The sequence below is a fragment of the Danio aesculapii genome, chromosome 13, assembly GCF_903798145.1.
Source record: "Danio aesculapii chromosome 13, fDanAes4.1, whole genome shotgun sequence".
Lineage (NCBI taxonomy): Eukaryota > Metazoa > Chordata > Actinopteri > Cypriniformes > Danionidae > Danio > Danio aesculapii.
Window position 1 is genome coordinate 9,608,634 of NC_079447.1, and position 17,934 is coordinate 9,626,567.

The window sequence follows — 17,934 nt, forward strand, 5'->3', positions numbered from 1 at the left end:
AAAAGGAGCACATTATTTCTCAGCAAACATGAACAAAAGGCCATGTTTGACTATTATTATTATCACCTTTTGGACTAATATGAACTAGGAATGATGGAGACACAGAATGGAAGATTACAGACACAGATGAGAGGTTTGCACTGACTGTGGGCTATATTTTGTGTTGTTTTTGAACCTAAATAAGAACTAAATGTCTGCTGTGTGTAGTTCTTCTAAAGTTGGTCATATATCAGCGACTGTAATGGTCTGTATGTGTTCATATATGTTGCATTTATTTATTTATTTATTTATTTATTAAATATAATTATAGACGTTACAGTAGGCTATTTCGCACTGTCATTGATCTGCAGTTATAATCAACTCATGTTCATTGAAAAGTTAGTGATAAACATTTCTACACAAGTATATATGTGTATAAAGCATCTGTTTTGTGAGAAGTACAGCTACTGTAGACATTTTCTCGAGCAAAAATGATGTCGACTGAAACTGTGTCATACAAAACAGTGGAAACGCAAGCCTGATAAAGGTGACCCGTACCGACCCGAATCGTACCGTTCTGTACCAATCAGTGGAAACGAGCCATAAGACTAAGCAAATTACAACAATATGTTCAATTTTGGGTGAACTATCCCTTTAAGGATCTGGGGTCTTGTGTTTGTACGCATAAAACTAAATCATCATATGAGCCATAATTAATAAATACAGTTAAATTGATTCTGTATATTCACTTTTAGGAAGGTTTCTACACAAATTGTATAAATCAAACCTCTGGTATTTCACTGTAAAAATGTTGGGTTATTATTTTTTATAAATTTAAATGGATTGAATATAAAACAAATAAGTTGTCCCCTAAAAAAAGTTATTTTTAAGTGTTCTAAACTGCACATTTCAGAGAGCCTGCTCTGCTCTGATTCGTCTGTTTGCCAAGTCTGTTGTGATTGGTCACAACCAAATGCTGATTACCATATCAGAACAAGCACTAACAACAGCATCTGCACTACCATTTTAATTTAAACTGGATTTTTGGAAGCATGTACAAAGTGGATTTGCTTTTGCAGTGTAGAAAGCAACATCTTTTCATACACTTTGGTCTTTAAAACTTTGCAGACTTTTTACATTCACAAACTGCATTACACACTACATGAAAGGTAATATCTGAAAAAGCATAACAGGGGCTCTTTAAAAACATTATATTGCACTGTATATACAAAACAATACTTACAATTTATGCAAAAACAAAATGAAACGCCAGTTAACAGCCAGGTTTGCTTGGATTGCCTTTAAATATATCAGCAAATCATTCCAGTTGAGAGAAAATAATTTCAAGGTCAAGAAATTGTATAGTACTTGTATGTCACGCCATGACTGTGTATGTTTGTATGTCATTTTACCATAATCCTGTGTTTTGTTTGTTTGTTTTTATTTTGGAAACTGTGAGTCTCTCCACCTCATTAATATCTGCTTGTGTGCCATTTAACACCACCTCAATGTTAACATGTAAGTATTGTTTGAAGTCTTCTCAACTGAGCTCATTTTTTTATAGATATTAATAAACCGATCAGATGCTCAACCATCATTAAAGCATCTTCTCCTGATCAGCGCTCATTTATATTCATCAAAAACAAAACTTGCAAAAATAAATTGCAAGATTTTTAAGTTAAATGTGAATAATACGACTAACTTATTTTCAAACTAGAAATGTCATGTCATAAACTAGTGACACAACTTTTGTACTTTATTTGTCAAGACACAAATAAAAAAAAAAAGCTCCATAATTAAATTCATTGACATTTAATGGGGTCATATCATACAGTTGTTTATTTTACTTGAACAATGCTTTATTTACTTAGATTTTTTGCCTTGTTTCTAGTCTAAATATCTAAAAATTCTTAAATCAAGAAGCCTTTTTGGACAAGCAACAAATATTGTCTTGCTTAAGAAATAATATGACAAAATTACGTCAGTTTTTCCTTAAAAAATATTGCAATGTAATTTGTCATTTGGGTAAACAAAATAATCTTATTTTTCCTTTTGACATAAGATTATTATTTTATTTTTATATATTAAGACTGGATTAAAACATAAAATCTAAGTAAGAAAAGCATTTTTGCACTGCAGTTCACTCATAAAATTGTAATATAATATATGCCAAAATATTGGTGACAATTTTCCATCCAGTCTCTTTGACACCCCTACTGAAAAAAAACAGCTTAAACCAGTCTAAGCTGCTTGGCTGGTTTTAGCTGGTCGACCAGACTGTTTTTAGAAGGGTTTTGGCCGTTTCCAGGCTGGTTTACAGCCATTTCCAGCCAAAACCAGCTATATGTCCAGCTTAAACCAGGCGGGTAAAGCTGGTTTTGGCTGGATTTAGCTAGTCAGTTTCCAGCCTGACCAGCTAAGACCAGGCTGGAAACCAGCCTGGAAATGGCCAAAACCCCTCTAAAACCAGTCTGATTTAATAATATATTTAATAGTCTATAAAACTAGGCTGGTTTAAGCAGTTTTTTTTTTTCAGTCAAAACATATTATTTGGTTTACTTAGTTATTTATTTCTCTCTCCTGCTCACATCTACACGTTTTAGTTATATAGTATATAAACTTTTTTCTGTTTAAAAATTATGTGCACTGAAATGTGCAACTTAGATTGGTATGTTTATGTTGTTGAAGTCAGCTTAAAATGGTCTATAACTAATTAAAATTAAACTATAGCTACTTATTTATAATTTTGAGACCGTCTGGGTTCTGGGGTCATGGAGATAAACGTATTGTATTGAAACTAGCCGGATGCTCAGAATCTTGACCGTTAGTAAATATGACTGTTTGGCGCCATCTTGTGAATGAATAGTAATATAGGTAGAATAGTGCGTTTTTCCTTCTGCAAGCTTTATATTTAATTAAAGATCTTGCATATGATGACAATGTTTTGGAAATGGAAACGTTTTATGCTTTGCCTAATTGTTTACAAGACAACAATATTTTTGTGACTGAAAATGCATGAATCTGAAAACGGGTTACAAAGTGGAAGTTTTAGAAAATGCCACTGTTGTCCTGTCCATATAAACACCCAAAATCAAGAGTCTTTGACAACAATTACATCATGTGCATGCATAGTAGCCACTGGTCAGTGTTAGTAGCCTATGTTTTTTCAGGTAAACACGAACAAACATACACAACAATAGCAGAGTTGGTGGTAGTGTTGTTGCTCAATTTGCTAACGCCTCATCAACAAAGAGTGGATTTAATCACAACCCACATAGCAAAATATCTCTGGCCCAGCTGTGATCCACACAATCAGCTTTTGCTTGGCCCACATGCCGCAGTGAATTACGGTACATGACTGGACCAACTCTGGCTTCCAGACAAGGGCCAAACATAGACCATATTTGGGCCAAGTTAATAACCCATAACTGAGCCTGAACTGGGCCAGATATGTTGGTGTGTCACGACTGCAATGAAATTGATAAACCCATGAATCATTGAGCTTTAGGCATGCTATGGGTGTGCTTTTTTCCCGAAGCAACCTGATTGGTAGATTTTTTTTTTCTTCATTTGAAAATAATACAAATGTATTTTAAATATGGGTCAAGTTAGGCCAAACTTACATGGCCCACATATTAATTATTCAAATCTGGGCCAAATACTACGTTTTACATCTGGCCCAAGTATTGTGTGCTGCCTTAAAGATGGGGCCATCTCTGCCAAACCAGGGCCATGTTTGGGCCACATACTGTACTGTACATACTGCCAGTGCCTGATGAATGCCTGCTGTGCCAGATTTATGCTTAATCTGGGCCAGAATTCTTTGCTACCAGGAAACCAATAGTAGAGACGCATCTTTACACATGACATATTCTACATACACACCAGCGCTGAACTGCTGACAGCACTTATACTGGTACTGTTTACTATTAGGGGTTAGGGTTAGATTTAGATTAGGGATAGTTAATACTGGCCAGGAATGTACATAATACAGCATGTTTGGTCATATTCACAGATGTGTAAAAGCGGATTGTTTTGAAAACGTTGTGGATGTGTTGAAACTTTTTTAAATGTTAGGAAAAACCTTTCCAATTTTGGCTACATTGTTGTCGTGTAAACATAATCTCCGATCAGTGTTGTGTGTCAAATTGTTCAGTTTTATAGAAAGTTGACGTAAGTGTAATAAGTGGGATAATGTACTTCCAGCCGGTTGTTTTTGCAGAATATAGGCAGCTAATCAGCAGCTGACATGAAGGTTTTCCCCCTCTTTCTTTATGATTTAATGTTACATTAAATTAGTTTCCCTCAAAAAAGAAATGTAATTCTTCATGATATGACCCCTTTAATGTTGTCATAGTCCATCTGTAGCTGGATTCAGGCAATCAGATCCAGTAATAACACTCATTCACTGTGTTTTGAAGCCAGTGATGGTTTGTTCGAATACTGCATGGCCTATTTTGAGTGTTTTCTGATTAAAGCTATGCATGCTCAGCATGCAAGCAGGCTACCGATAGTCTCCAATAGCAAACATTTTCGATATTGTGCTTTTCTACTATGTGGATTATGAGATGGTTAGATGTTGGTCTAGCCACACTGATGTCCAGCTCCACCAATGTATTGATCTAGATTCAGCTGCTTTTGCAGCCCAGAGCAAGTCCGCTGATGACATCATCAAATCGGCCAAATTCCCCTCAGCGTTCGCTCCTGGTCCAGACTACCCTACAAAGATAGAGACAGACTGCTGGTCCTTCCCCAACTTTCACGCTGCCCTAGGTACTGTGGTCACCCATGATGCATCTGTTTCGATGCCTCTGCGTTAAAGGGACAGGTCAACCAAAAATGAAAATTCATTTAAAGAGTTTAGATGCAAAAACCTGCAAAATGCCATTGGATATTTTCTTCTAAAATTAGCCTTTTTCTCAGACTCCTGTGTTTACGCTCAGTAATTATACTTTTATAGAGACAAATAAGTTCTTTTCATTGTTTTTAAAGTGAAAACACTAATCATACACATGAGGCCGAAAAAAATGCTCATTTTAGAAGAAAATTTCAGACAGCTTTTAGAGGTTTTTGCATCTAAACTCTTAATTTACTCACCCTCAATTTTTGAGTTTCTTTCCTCTGATCAACACAAAAGAAGCTATTTTGAAGAACACAAGTAGCCAAACTGTTATTGGTTCTTAATATTTTTGCCCTACAATGGAAGTCAATGAGGACCAACATTCAGAGGTTTGAAACGGTGAGTACATTTTCATCTTGAGGTGAACTATCCCTTTAAATGGACAGTTTACAAAAAATATATATAATTTGCTCAGTCTTTCATGTTTTTTAATTAACATTACTGGACTTTGTTTGACGTGTTTTGAGGTAGTATGGGTCTGAAATGACAGTTTTCATTTTTAGGTGAACTATAACTCTTTTCTAAGGATAAAGCTGATTTATTAACACATTTGTGTAGATGCAGGAAAATGCTTTTAAAGCTGCAGTAGGTGATTGTCTTCAGAAACATCTTTTGTTGTGCTGGTTAAAAGTCTCTTCACGTTCCAATAGTAATGATTAAATTAAGTGATCTACATGTATTTATATGTATTTTTATATTCTGGGTAAGGCATAAGACTAAAAAATGTTCATCCAATTAAAAATCGTCGAGCCGATAATTCCCATAATTCTGATAAGTAGCCCAAACTGTCTGTCAGCAAATGTAGATTTGTACATCTGTGCATCTCTTTTCACGCTGACAGATCTGCCGTTTGCATGTGCACGCGTGTTCACGTGCACACAAGAGAGTAACAGCTGTGAAAACAAATGCTGAATCAAAACTTTTTGAAGTTCTGAATCAATATTGGAGTTACTTTTGCACGCTGGAGGATGACGACACCATGGCTGAAGTATTTCTTTTAGACAGGTAATGTTCTGTTTTAAAAGTATTTTAGTCACGCAAAGCTGATGTAGATTGTGTTGTTTTATGAATGGGTTTTATGCACAGAAGTGTTGTTCAGCCACTGAAATCTTCCGGCGAAAGCTTTATGTGACTGTTTTCAATTTCATAGGGGACCTTTTACAGCATCGATAATGTATATTTTTATTTAGTTTAACAACTAAACATCAGTAAATAGCGCTATTCTGCCTAGCCTGCTTTACTGAGGTGAAGTTGGTTTTATATTCACATTGGTTCATTTTTGAACAATGACAACATGAGACACGCTCCCTATATTGTTTACCATGTTTCAATATTCAGTCTGAAATAGCATATAAGTATGGTATAGTCCTGCACCCTGCCGGCCAACCACCATAGTCGCTTTGGGACAAAGCGCGTGAGAGTGAGACCAGTGATCCTTGCATGCATAAAATATAGCTACACAACTAAAACGGGTGTCAAAGGCAGCCCTGCACAGTTTAGTTCCAGCCCTGCTTCAACACACTAAAGTTGCGGTCACACTAGAGTTTGAGTTTGCGAAATTCTGTCGTACGGCCCTGCGAAAAGGGGCGGTATTAAACAAGATTATTAGACATTAAAAAAAGCGAGCGATTGGTCCATATTTTGAATTCCTGTCCAGAGAGGTCATGTTTTGATCTTCGATTGGTCTCATGCAGTCAAGTGATGCGATTTCGCAGGTGAGAGTTCACCAAGCTTGAACTTTGCAATGCAGTGAACTGCGAAACTTGTCACACGACCTTGCGTGACCGGTCTGACGCATTCGCGTGCGTATGAATGGAAGTCTATGGGGAGAAAAGTCCAGTGTGACCGCAGCTTAACCTGGAGGTTTAAAACAAGCCTATAGGACTTAATTATTTTGATCAGGTGTGTTTAATTAAGGTTAAAGCTAAATTTTGCAAAGATGCGGGTTTGACACCGGTGATTTAGTGGATTGTCTGCTGTCATCTTTATGGTGAGCATTCGTGTTTTAGGAGACATGGCTTTGCAGGGACTGTGTTTTCAAAGCTTTTATGCTAATGGATAGCATTTTGGCAGATCACCTACTGCACCTTTAATATGCTCTTGGTGTAGAAATAGCTTTTATTTAAAAAAAAAGAAAATAAATGGCTAGTAAGTTTTTTAGTTTAGAAACGTCAAGAAGCACATTTACTTATGATACTCTGAACATCCTGAGAGCATTCTGAAAAAAGCTTTCTTTAAAACTTTATATAAATGCTTAGACTTGTCAAAGAATGTATAGTGAGTCCGAAAAAGTATTAATAGCGCTTCACATTTTTTTATGTTACAGCCTTATTCCAAAATGGACTCGATTCATTTATTTCCTCAACATTCTACACACAATACTCCATAATGATAATGAGAATTTTTTTTTTCGAAATTGTTGCAAATTTATGAAAAATAAAAAAGCTGAAAAATCACATGTATGGAAGTATTCACAGCCTTTGCCATGAAGCTCTAAATTGAACTCAGGTACATTCTGTTTCCACTTATTATCCTCGAGATGTTTCAGCAGTTTAATTGGAGTTCACCTGTGGTAAATTCAGTTGATTGGACATAATTTGAAAAAGCATACACCTGTCTATATAAAGTCCCAGGGTTGACAGTGCATGTCAAAGCACAAACCAAGCATGAAGACAAAGCAAGTGTCTGTAGACCTCCGAGACAGGATTGTCAGGATAGAGGGAAAGATAAATGCACCAATGTACAGAGACATCCAGAATGAAAACCTGCTTTACAGTGCTCTTGACCTCAGACTGGGCCGACGGTTCATCTTCCAGCAGAACAATGACCCAAAGCACATCGCCAAAATATCAATGGAGTGGCTTCACAACAACTCAGTGAATGTCCTTGAGTGGCCCAGCCAGAGCCCAAAACCAAATCCTATTGAAGATCTCTGGAGAGATCTGAAAATGGCTGTACACCGTCGCTTCCCATCCAACCTGATGGAGCTTGAGAGGTACTGCAAAGAGGAATGGGCAAAAATTCCCAAAGACAGGTGTTCCAAGCTTGTGGCATCATATTCAAACAGACTTGAGGCTGTAATTGCTGCCAAATGTGCATCAACAAAGTATTGAGTAAAGGCTCTGAATACTGGTGTACATGTGATTTTTCAGGTTTTTTATTTTTTAATAAATTTGCAACAAAAGGGACTAAGCCGAAAAGAAAATGAATGAATGAATGAATGAACGAATGAAATTTGCAGCAATTTAAAAAATCTTTTTTTCACATTGTCATTATGGGGTATTGTGTGTAGAATGTTGAGGAAATAAATGAATTTAATCCATTTTGTAATAAGGCTGTAACATTAAAAAATGTGGAAAAAGTGAAGCGTTATCAATACTTTCTGGATGCACTGTATATATTGCAACTCTCCTATGATTTAAAGTGCTTGTTTATCCTCACTAAAAGCTGCTTTGCATAAAAGTGACTGCTAAATGACTAAACGTTTAAAAAAACATAAGAGTAAAGTTCGTGCAATGTTTTAAGAACATATATACTGCATACTTGTGATGGGCAAAAACTGAGATTGACTTCAAACATTTGTGTCGTCTTTCTGTCCATGTCTCTGTGTGTAATCGACATAATACTCAAGTTTCATGTCATTTCAGTACTTCTATAGGTGTTAGTATATAGGAAAAAAATAGTGTATTTTTCATTTGCCTTAGCTGTTCCCTCCATTGTTGTATTACAGAGGCTTGTGTGTGTAAAAGTGGGCTATTTTGTTATTTAGGAACAGATGGGAGAAGAAGGTCGAAAGAAGAGGATGAGGAGGAGATCCAGAAACGCAGGCAGATTCAGGAGGAACATCTCAACAAGGTCAGAAACAGTGCAGCAATATGCAATATGAGGTTGAGTTGTATTCCTATATAAATGCTTCATGTTTCTGCCTCCAGATTCAGTCTGGTTTAGGGAAAATGATCCTGAAAGAGGAGATGGAGAAGGAGAAGATCCGAGAGCGTCATGCAAGGAGTCTGTCAGCACAACGCTACGAACACGGAAGCAGTAATGCACCTCAGTACAATACATTACACACCAGATGCTCATCTGCTGATTCTCTACTTACAGTTGAGGTCAGAATTATTGAATGATTAGCCCCCCTGTATAGTTTTCCCCAATTTCTGTTTAACTTAAATATATTTTTAAAAGAATTTCTAAACAAAATAGTTTTAATAACTCATTTCTAATAACTGATTTATTTTATCTTTGCCATGATGACAGTAAATAATATTTGACTAGATATTTTTCAAGACACTTCTATACAGCTTTTCAAGAGTCTTAGATTGTGATTGATTATAAACCTTGTTTGGCATGCCGTCCCGGGAGAGAACCCTGAGCTCATAAGATCCCGGAGCTCGTGGCTCCCTCCCGTTTGCAAGGCAAGAGGGGAGTTTGAGCTCAGGTAGATCTCAAGAACTCCCCTGCTGTAGTGGCTAATGAACAGATAGTGATTGCTCTTAAGAGATAACTACTTACCATGAGCATGTCTATGGTGCTGATTTGGATTAGTCAATGCATGTTTTTGGATGGTGGGCGGAAACCGGTGAACCCCAGGGAAAGCTACGTGAGCATGGGGAAAACGTGTAAACTCTGCACAGAAACGTCAGCTGGCTTGGTAAGGACTAGAACCAGTGACGTTCTTGCTGTGAGGCAACAGAGCTAACCACTGGGCCACCGTGCCACCCATCTAGGAAAGGAGGAGGAGTAGGGGTGGAAGGGGGGATTCTTCAAAATGAAGATGGCGGTCACATGGAACTTAGAGTATTTATAGTGGCTTAGGAATCGCCTGATTGGGGAATCATAAATTAGATAATGCGGGACCGGCTGCAAGCAATGATAAGCATGTGATCCTCTAGAAATTAGTTTATAAATAAACTTCACAAAGTGACATTTAAAGGCTTAACTAGGTTAATTAGGTTAACTAGGCAGGTTAGGGTAATTAGGCAATTTATTGTATAACGATGGTTTGTTCTGTAGACTATAAAAAATAAATACATTTTAAAACTACTTTCTAGCTGAAATGAAACAAATAAGACTTTCTACAGAAGAAAAAATATTATAGCAAATACTGTGAAAAATTCCTGTTTAACATAATTTGAGAAATATTGGAAAAAGAAAATAAATAATTCACAGGAGGGCAATTCATTCTGACTTCAACTGTATGTTATTTAAGCTGCTTATTCTCTAGCAAATGTTCAGCTATAGAAAAAAATAAAAGACAACTGGAAAACTATTTCTGTGGATCTACATGATTTTTTAATCTATGGGTTTGAGTAAAACGTTAATGCTATCCTTTTTTATCTTCTTAAAGTCTTAAAATGTCTTCCAAATTTAATATAAAAGTATTGTCTGGACAATAACAAATGATCAGAATAGCAAACGTATGCATTAGTTGTGATTGAAAATCGGGATTATTATAATTTAAGAAAAATTTATTTCCTAACACATTTCTAAAAACACAGAAAAACTTTTTTTCTTTCTTTTTTTTTTTTTTACTAAAAAATGCTTAAAATAATAAATATTTTTTTATTTGGAAGAAAAATCCTGAGTATTTTACAGAACAAATCTAAAATCATGTTTTACTCAAACACAAAACAAGTCATAAATCCAGAGAAACTAGTAAAAAAAATCATAATAAATATATAATTTAAAACCATTTATGATAATAATAATATTTGTGTATATAATTTTATTACAGTATAAATAAATACAATATTTTAAAAATGTATTTTTTTTCATAGTGGATGTGTATTAAAAATGTTCTTATTTTGCAGATCAAAGTTCACCATCTAAAACCGGTTCATTGCCTGGATATGGGCGAAATGGACTGCACCGTGTAAGAATCATTACATAATATCATTTATTAATTTTCATTTGGCTTAGTCCCTTCATTCATCAGGGGTCGCCACAGCATAATTAACCGCCAACTTATCCAGCATAAGTTTTACACAGCGGACGCCCTTCCAGCTGCAACCCAGTACTGGGAAACATCCATACACACTCATACACTACGGCCAATTTAGCTTATTCAATTCAACTATAGTGCATGTCTTTGGACTGTGGGGGAAACTGGAGCACCTGGAGGAAACCCACATGAACACGGGGAGAACATGCAAACTGTTTTACACAGCGGATGCCTTTCCAGGTGCAACCTATCACTGGGAAACACCCATACACTCTCATTCACACACACTATGGCCAATTTAGTTCATTCAATTCACCTATAGCCCATGTTTTTGGACTTGTGTGGGGAAACTAGAGCACCCGGAGGAAACCCACGCCAACACAGGGAGAACATGCAAACTGTTTTACACAGCGGATGCCTTTCCAGGTGCAACCTATCACTGGGAAACACCCATACACTCTCATTCACACACACTATGGCCAATTTAGTTCATTCAATTCACCTATAGCCCATGTTTTTGGACTTGTGTGGGGAAACTAGAGCACTAGGAGGAAACCCACGCCAACACAGGGAGAACATGCAAACTCCACACAGAAATGCCAACTGACGCAACTGAGACTCAAACCAGCGACCTTCTTGCTGTGAGGCGACAGTGCTAACCACTGAGCCACCGTGCCACTTATATAATATCATATATTATACTTTTTTTTTTTTTTTAAGTTTTCACATTTAAAACTTATTTATTCAATTATTATTTATTTCTTACTTATTTATTTTATTTATTTATTTACTTATACAAATTTTAAAGGTAAATGCTCTTTCATTTTTGTGCAAGCAAATTTTTTTTCAGGGAAACATGCTGTTTCCTTTATAAATATTTGTCTAGCAGTTTCTGAATGCTGATTCTTCAGTGCATTCACCCTGTTGTAATGTTTATTTTGCTGCAGCCTCAGTCCACTGATTTCACTCAGTATAACAGTTATGGGGACGTGTGTGGTGGCATGAGAGGTAAGTCTACCTGTCTTTTCATTAAATCCAACTTAAATTACACAGATGAACATGAGAGCTATAATATTCACATATAGGCATATGCACTGTGAAATAAATTCCCATTGTATTATAAAGCATCATTTACATAAACTAGATATGGCATGAGATTTTATTTGAATCATTTTTTTAATTAAAATAACTCAAAATATTGTTATTATTTTTTTCCTAACAGAGTTTCAGGTATGTAGACTTGATTATCTCTTTTAATCACTTATGTGTTCCCATATATAATTATTTCATCCTTAGTCTAAATATAATATGTAATATTCAAGTGGAAAAAGACAGTTAAACAATTAAAATAGCTTCTCTATCTTCCTTTTTTATTATTATTATTATAATTATTAGCCTATGCATGACGGTCATCGAACACCCACTAGAATGGACCGAGGAGTGTCTATGCCGAATATGCTGGAACCAAAGGCAAGTGTAACTTATTAAATGATATTAAATGGTATTTATTATTCATGAGTTGAATTAGCATATAGGGAACTAACTTAATGTAAGTTATAATATTTCGCACATTAGAAAGAGCAGATGCAGCATTTTTATACTGATTTATACGTGTTTTTAAAGGTTTATCCATATGAAATGCTAATTATAACCAGCCGTAGTCGCTCCAAACTGCCCAGAGATGTGGACAGAACTCGACTAGAGGTAATTTTTCACAGTTTACTCTGTAAAAACAGGCTGGGTTCCACACAATTACTTTAAGTTCTCCCAACACAAATCGATTAAGTTAACTTAATCGTTTTTACTAATTTAAATGGACTAAACTTAAAACAATTAAGTTGCCCCCCTAAAAATTGTCACTTTTGTTGTTTCAACTCATTTTAAATAAGTTGTTTGAACAAGCAGCAAAAGGCATTCGTGCTTTTTGAATTCATGTATTGTGAAAATATGTTTGTATCGAGTGCAGAAATTTGGCCTGTTACTTCTCGGTTTAATTTATGATTTTAATTTGTTGGCTTATGTCAAAAAATATATGATCTTGACATTTTTTACGCAATTCAAATAAATAAATCTTAAACACAAATCCAAATATTATGATTTATTTAACCCTCCTGTTGTCTTAGAATTGACTTTGTGTCAAAACGTACCCACCTTTTCAAGCGTTTCAATATCAATCTATTTTAAAATCTTCACTCAACGGCCATTTTATTAGGTACACCTTACTAGTCCCGGATTGGACCCCCTTTTGCCTTGAGAACTGCCTTAATTCTTTGAGGCATACATTCAACAAGGTACTGGAAATATTCCTGAGATTTTGGTCCATATTGACATGATAGTATCATGCAGTTGCTGGAGATTTGTTGGCTGCACATCCATGATGTGAATCTCCCGTTCCACCAGATCCCAAAGGTGCTCTATTGGATTGAGTTCTGGTGACTGTAAAGGCCATTTGAGTACTGGGAACTCATTTTATGTTCAAGTAAGCAGTCTGAGATGATTTTGGTGAGCCTGTGCATATTATAGTCTCAGTTTCCTGTTCTTAGCTGACAGGAGTGGCACCCGGTGTGGTCTTCTGCTGTTGTAGCCCATCTGCCTCAAGGTTAGACATGTTGTGTTTTCAGAGATGCTAGGTTGCATACCTCGGTTGTAACGAGTGTTTTTTTGAGTTACTGTTGTCGTTTTATCAGCTGGAACCAGTCTGGCCATTCTCCTCTGACCTCTGGTATCAACAAGGCATTTGCGCCCACAGAACTGCCGCTCACTGGATATTTTCCCTTTTTCAGCCCATTCTCTGTAAACCCGAGAGATGGTTGTGCGTGAAAATCCCAGTACATTAGCAGTTTCTGAAATACTCAGACCAGCCTGGAACCAACAACCATGCCACATTCAAAGTTATTTAAATCACCTTTGTTCCCCATTCTGATGCTCGGTTTGAAGTGCAGCAGATCGTCTTGACCATGTCTACATGCCTAAATGCAGTGAGTTGCTGCCTTGTGATTGGCTGATTAGAAGTGAAGTTTCATAAACTAATTTTGAGAGGAGCACGTGATATGATTGAGCACGACTGGATTCTCATCTGTAATCAGTAATAATCCAATCAGATTGATGCAAGCTTACAATAAATAGACCAATTTTCCCCTACTGCCTTATCTTCGTTTTGGAAGAATCCCCCCTTCCACCCTATCTCCTCTTTTTCCTCCCTTTTCTAAGGGGAGCTCTCAAGATCTACCTGATCTCAGACCCCCATTATATGCTTATTGACCAGGCAGGAGCCTTGGGCTCAATTATCTCCGAGCTCGGGGTTCTCTTCCAGGACAGCATTCCAAACCTACTATTAACCTCAAGCATATCTAAGTGGGAACTCTTGAAATTTGCGTTAACGAGCAATTGGACAGGTGTACCTAATAAAGTGGCCGATAAGTGTATATTGCATTATTAAACACTCCCATCATCATCACAAACTCTGTGAATGCCTAGGTTTTCCCTCATCAGTGTGCAGTTTTTCATCGATGTTTAATCAGAGGGCAACACTAGTTTTTGACTAAAGTAAAGGCTATATTTTCTAATGCTAAAAGTACCTGCGTGAGTGTAAAAAAGTTTTTAGAAAAACTCAAAAGAAAAATCTAAATGTGTGTGTGTGTGCGTGTGTGTGTGTGTGTGTGTGTGTGTGTGTGTGTCTCTGTCAGTGTGTACCAGTAGTTTTTGTGGTGTGAAAAAGTTTTTATATAGCTAGCAGGTCAAAATTGTCCCCCAAAATGTAAAAATCTACTGTTAAAATAGTGCCCAGGTCACAGGAGGATTAATATATATATATATTTTTTTTCTTCTTTTAAATATTTCTTCCTCCTGTATTTCTAGCGCCACCTGTCTCCAGAAGTGTTCTTTGAAATCTTCGGGATGGAAATTCAGGAATTCAACAGGTTGCCTCTGTGGAAACGCAATGAACTGAAGAAGAAAGCCAAACTCTTCTGAGCAGGAAATCTGCGCACATCTGCACACGCTCACCTGATGTATCACACACAGCTGTTTACTCCTCCTCCGGTGTTTCTCGCCTATAACTATAGCCAGAAGAAAGTCCCATGCTGCAATATTATCATACGATGTCAGTCTGGAACAAACGGAGGGTCCAACCTACTCATCTATACATCTCCAAAATGTGTAACACTTTATTTATTATACGACTCTCTGTTCCTTTAACCCTTTAACATGCATCATAACCTCCTGATTGACCTTTTGTCCATAGGTTATTTAAAAAATCTAAAATGCTTAGAGTGGTTCAATTTAATCCAAGACATGAGTGCACTTTAAAGGAGACCTATTATGCAGCTTTTTACAAAATGAAAAATATCCGATGTCCCTAGATAATAAGAATATTAAAATACCCCACAGATAATGTTTTATAACTCTTTGGAATGGCCCCTTTTAGGATTTGATCCTAAAAACTGACCCTTCGCTAAGCCCTGCCCTCCTTAGTTATTGTTGGTACGCCTGTCAAGCTTTCGTATCTGGCACGTCTATTACAATATGTATGCACCGGTGTCAGACATTCCCAGCGATATAATTAGTCAATTTGGTGAACAGGTGAGATATCTGAGAAAGCCAGACAAAAAAAGGACTGTAGTATGCATTACAGGGGTATATTCACGACATAATACGCAACCTTAAAGGGCACCTATGGTGAAAAATCTACTTTTCAAGCTTTTTGCACAGACATGTGTGTAGATATAGTGTATAGACAGTCATATTGGGGTGATATAAACACACCCAGTCCTTTTTTTTTTCAATTTAACAACATAAAAACAGTGGACCAATTGGATCGGTTTTCAGATCGACCGCAACTTGACGTAGGAGTGCGGATATGGCTGATAAATGGCGAATAATTGTTTGCTGTTGGGTTTGGGTCCTTCCGAGGTGCACCCAGCTCTATGAGTTCTACACCTGGATGATGGAAGCTTTCAGCGGTGCTTCCGACTGAGCCGAGCCCAGTTTCGTCAGCTGTTGTTCCGTGCCAGCAGCACGATTTCCCCTCGGGACACCAACAACAGGAGCTACGTCGTAATCACACCTGTACTAGAGCAAGCTCCTGATTGGTTAACATGGCAGGAATGTCCGCTAAAGTTAAGATTTTCCAAATCAAACAATTTGTGCATTAAGCGTGTCAAAACGGTAAATTCAAGATGTGTCATTCGTGCAATTCATGCCGCCTCATTTGCGTAGATTGACACCGGATGTCTAATCGCATCTTTGCATTGACTTAAATGTAAAATACTCATAATGGCAGATGGCTGCTTCTCACTCAGGGCTGTCTATGCTAATCATCACTAATGGGCGGGGCTTTCACCCTCTGATGACACGTACAAAGGGAGAATGTCAATCAAAGTGTTTCTGCAGACTGTTTTTATCAAGTGTGATTATATAAAATAAAATTATTACATTTTTACCATTATGAGCTGGCTATAATTAGAGACTCTTACCACAGAACTGTGCTTAAACCCTTTATAAAAGTGATTTGTGCATTATAGGTCCCCTTCAAAGGGTTACTTTTCCGTCTTCCAAAAATGTTCTCCTCCTTTTCTTCTTTGTTCTTCGTTTATGTCTTTGTAAATCATGTTAGTGCAGGTCTGATGATCGAAACCTTTATATATTTGCAGCCATAATCCATTTAATTCCTTTTTCCAGCAAAGACTCATCTGTTTACGTCACTTTTCAGTTCAGAAAGAGATTGTAGATGCTACACTGTGCGGATTTCTATGAGTTTTGAATGCATTCAAAGAGACTTAATCCATACTGGCACATATCCATGTATTCACTCTTTACTATACTGTACCAGCCTCCAAAACATCTGTAAAACTACAGGTCAGGTGTGTCATTTCTGTGTCAATATAGCGGACAACAACAACAAAAACATTTTCATGATCATTCTGGATCTGGTTATGCTTCTCAAAGCAGTAACATTTCATTTTAATATTACTGGTGGTGCAAAAATGACACACTTGACTGTGCTTTCTGATACTATTTTACCTGTTGATTCAATGCTGATGTCCCTATTGTATATTTAAAGAATAGAATACAAAGTTAAGGTAAAAAAATAAACTGCATTTGACTTGGTTTTTTATTTGAAAAGCTGATACTCACTGCCAATTTATTGTATTTCAACTGTATTTCTGAGAAAAGGGAAATGTTTCCATGTGTGATCTCTCAGTAAAACCAAAGGCATTACAAGAGAACGGGCTCTCGTAGTCTACAGCTGTTTTTATTTCATCCACATGAATCATATTGGACGTATTATTGCGTGGTGTTTGAGTAAACTTGACTGAATACTGAATTATTAGTCAGCCCAAAATGAAAACGTGAATTCAGATCACAACATTGCCATTATCAGTTAGTGTCAGGTTGGAATAAAAGATGGGGAAATACATCATGTCTGCTTTTTGTGCTTAATGGTTTGGACACACAAGCATATTGAAAGGATATCCAAATAAATATTGAAATCATAAGTGATTTTGTATACATAGAAAGCACATTAAATGCAAGTAAAGTGTTTACTTTAATATTTCAAATAACTTCAGTGAAAATATAGAAGCAAAATATGAGCAAAAAATATTTAACAGCATAATTATGACTTATTATAGCACTTATATTTTATATTCATTCATTTATTCATTTTCTTTTCAGCTTAGTCCCTTTATTAATCCGGGTTCGCCACAGCGGAATGAACCGCCAACTTATCCAGCATGTTTTCCCCTTCAAGCCGCACCCCATCACTGGGAGACATCCATACACACTCATTCATACACTACGGACAATTTAGCCTACCCAGTTCACTTGTACCGCATCTCTTTGGACTGTGGGGGAAACCGGAGCACCCTGAGGAAACCCACGCGAACGCAGGGAGAACATGCAAACTCCACACAGAAACGCCAACTGACCCAGCCGAGGCTCAAACCAGCGACCTTCTTGCTGTGAGGCGACAGCACTACCTACTGCGCCACTGCATCGCCTTATTTTATGTTTTAAATTTTAAAAAACGTATTGCTGACTAAAGGATAAAGCCTAGCGATTTTATGGCTATTTGACAAGTATGAAGATTTAAAATGACCAACATATAAGTACA

General features: G+C 36.8%; 1 protein-coding gene across 1 annotated transcript in view; it reads left to right on the top strand.

Annotated features, from left to right (window-relative positions):
• ablim1a (actin binding LIM protein 1a) overlaps positions 1–17,188 on the top strand; it is a 110,324-nt gene extending 93,136 nt beyond the window's left edge. The window contains exons 17-24 of the mRNA XM_056470693.1: positions 8,649–8,734; positions 8,812–8,920; positions 10,690–10,751; positions 11,768–11,828; positions 12,043–12,050; positions 12,216–12,290; positions 12,444–12,524; positions 14,679–17,188. Of these exons, the coding sequence (XP_056326668.1) occupies positions 8,649–8,734; positions 8,812–8,920; positions 10,690–10,751; positions 11,768–11,828; positions 12,043–12,050; positions 12,216–12,290; positions 12,444–12,524; positions 14,679–14,792 (596 nt within the window). The 3' untranslated portion in view covers positions 14,793–17,188. The remainder of the gene's footprint in view (positions 1–8,648; positions 8,735–8,811; positions 8,921–10,689; positions 10,752–11,767; positions 11,829–12,042; positions 12,051–12,215; positions 12,291–12,443; positions 12,525–14,678) is intronic.
• Positions 17,189–17,934: the final 746 nt, after the last annotated feature.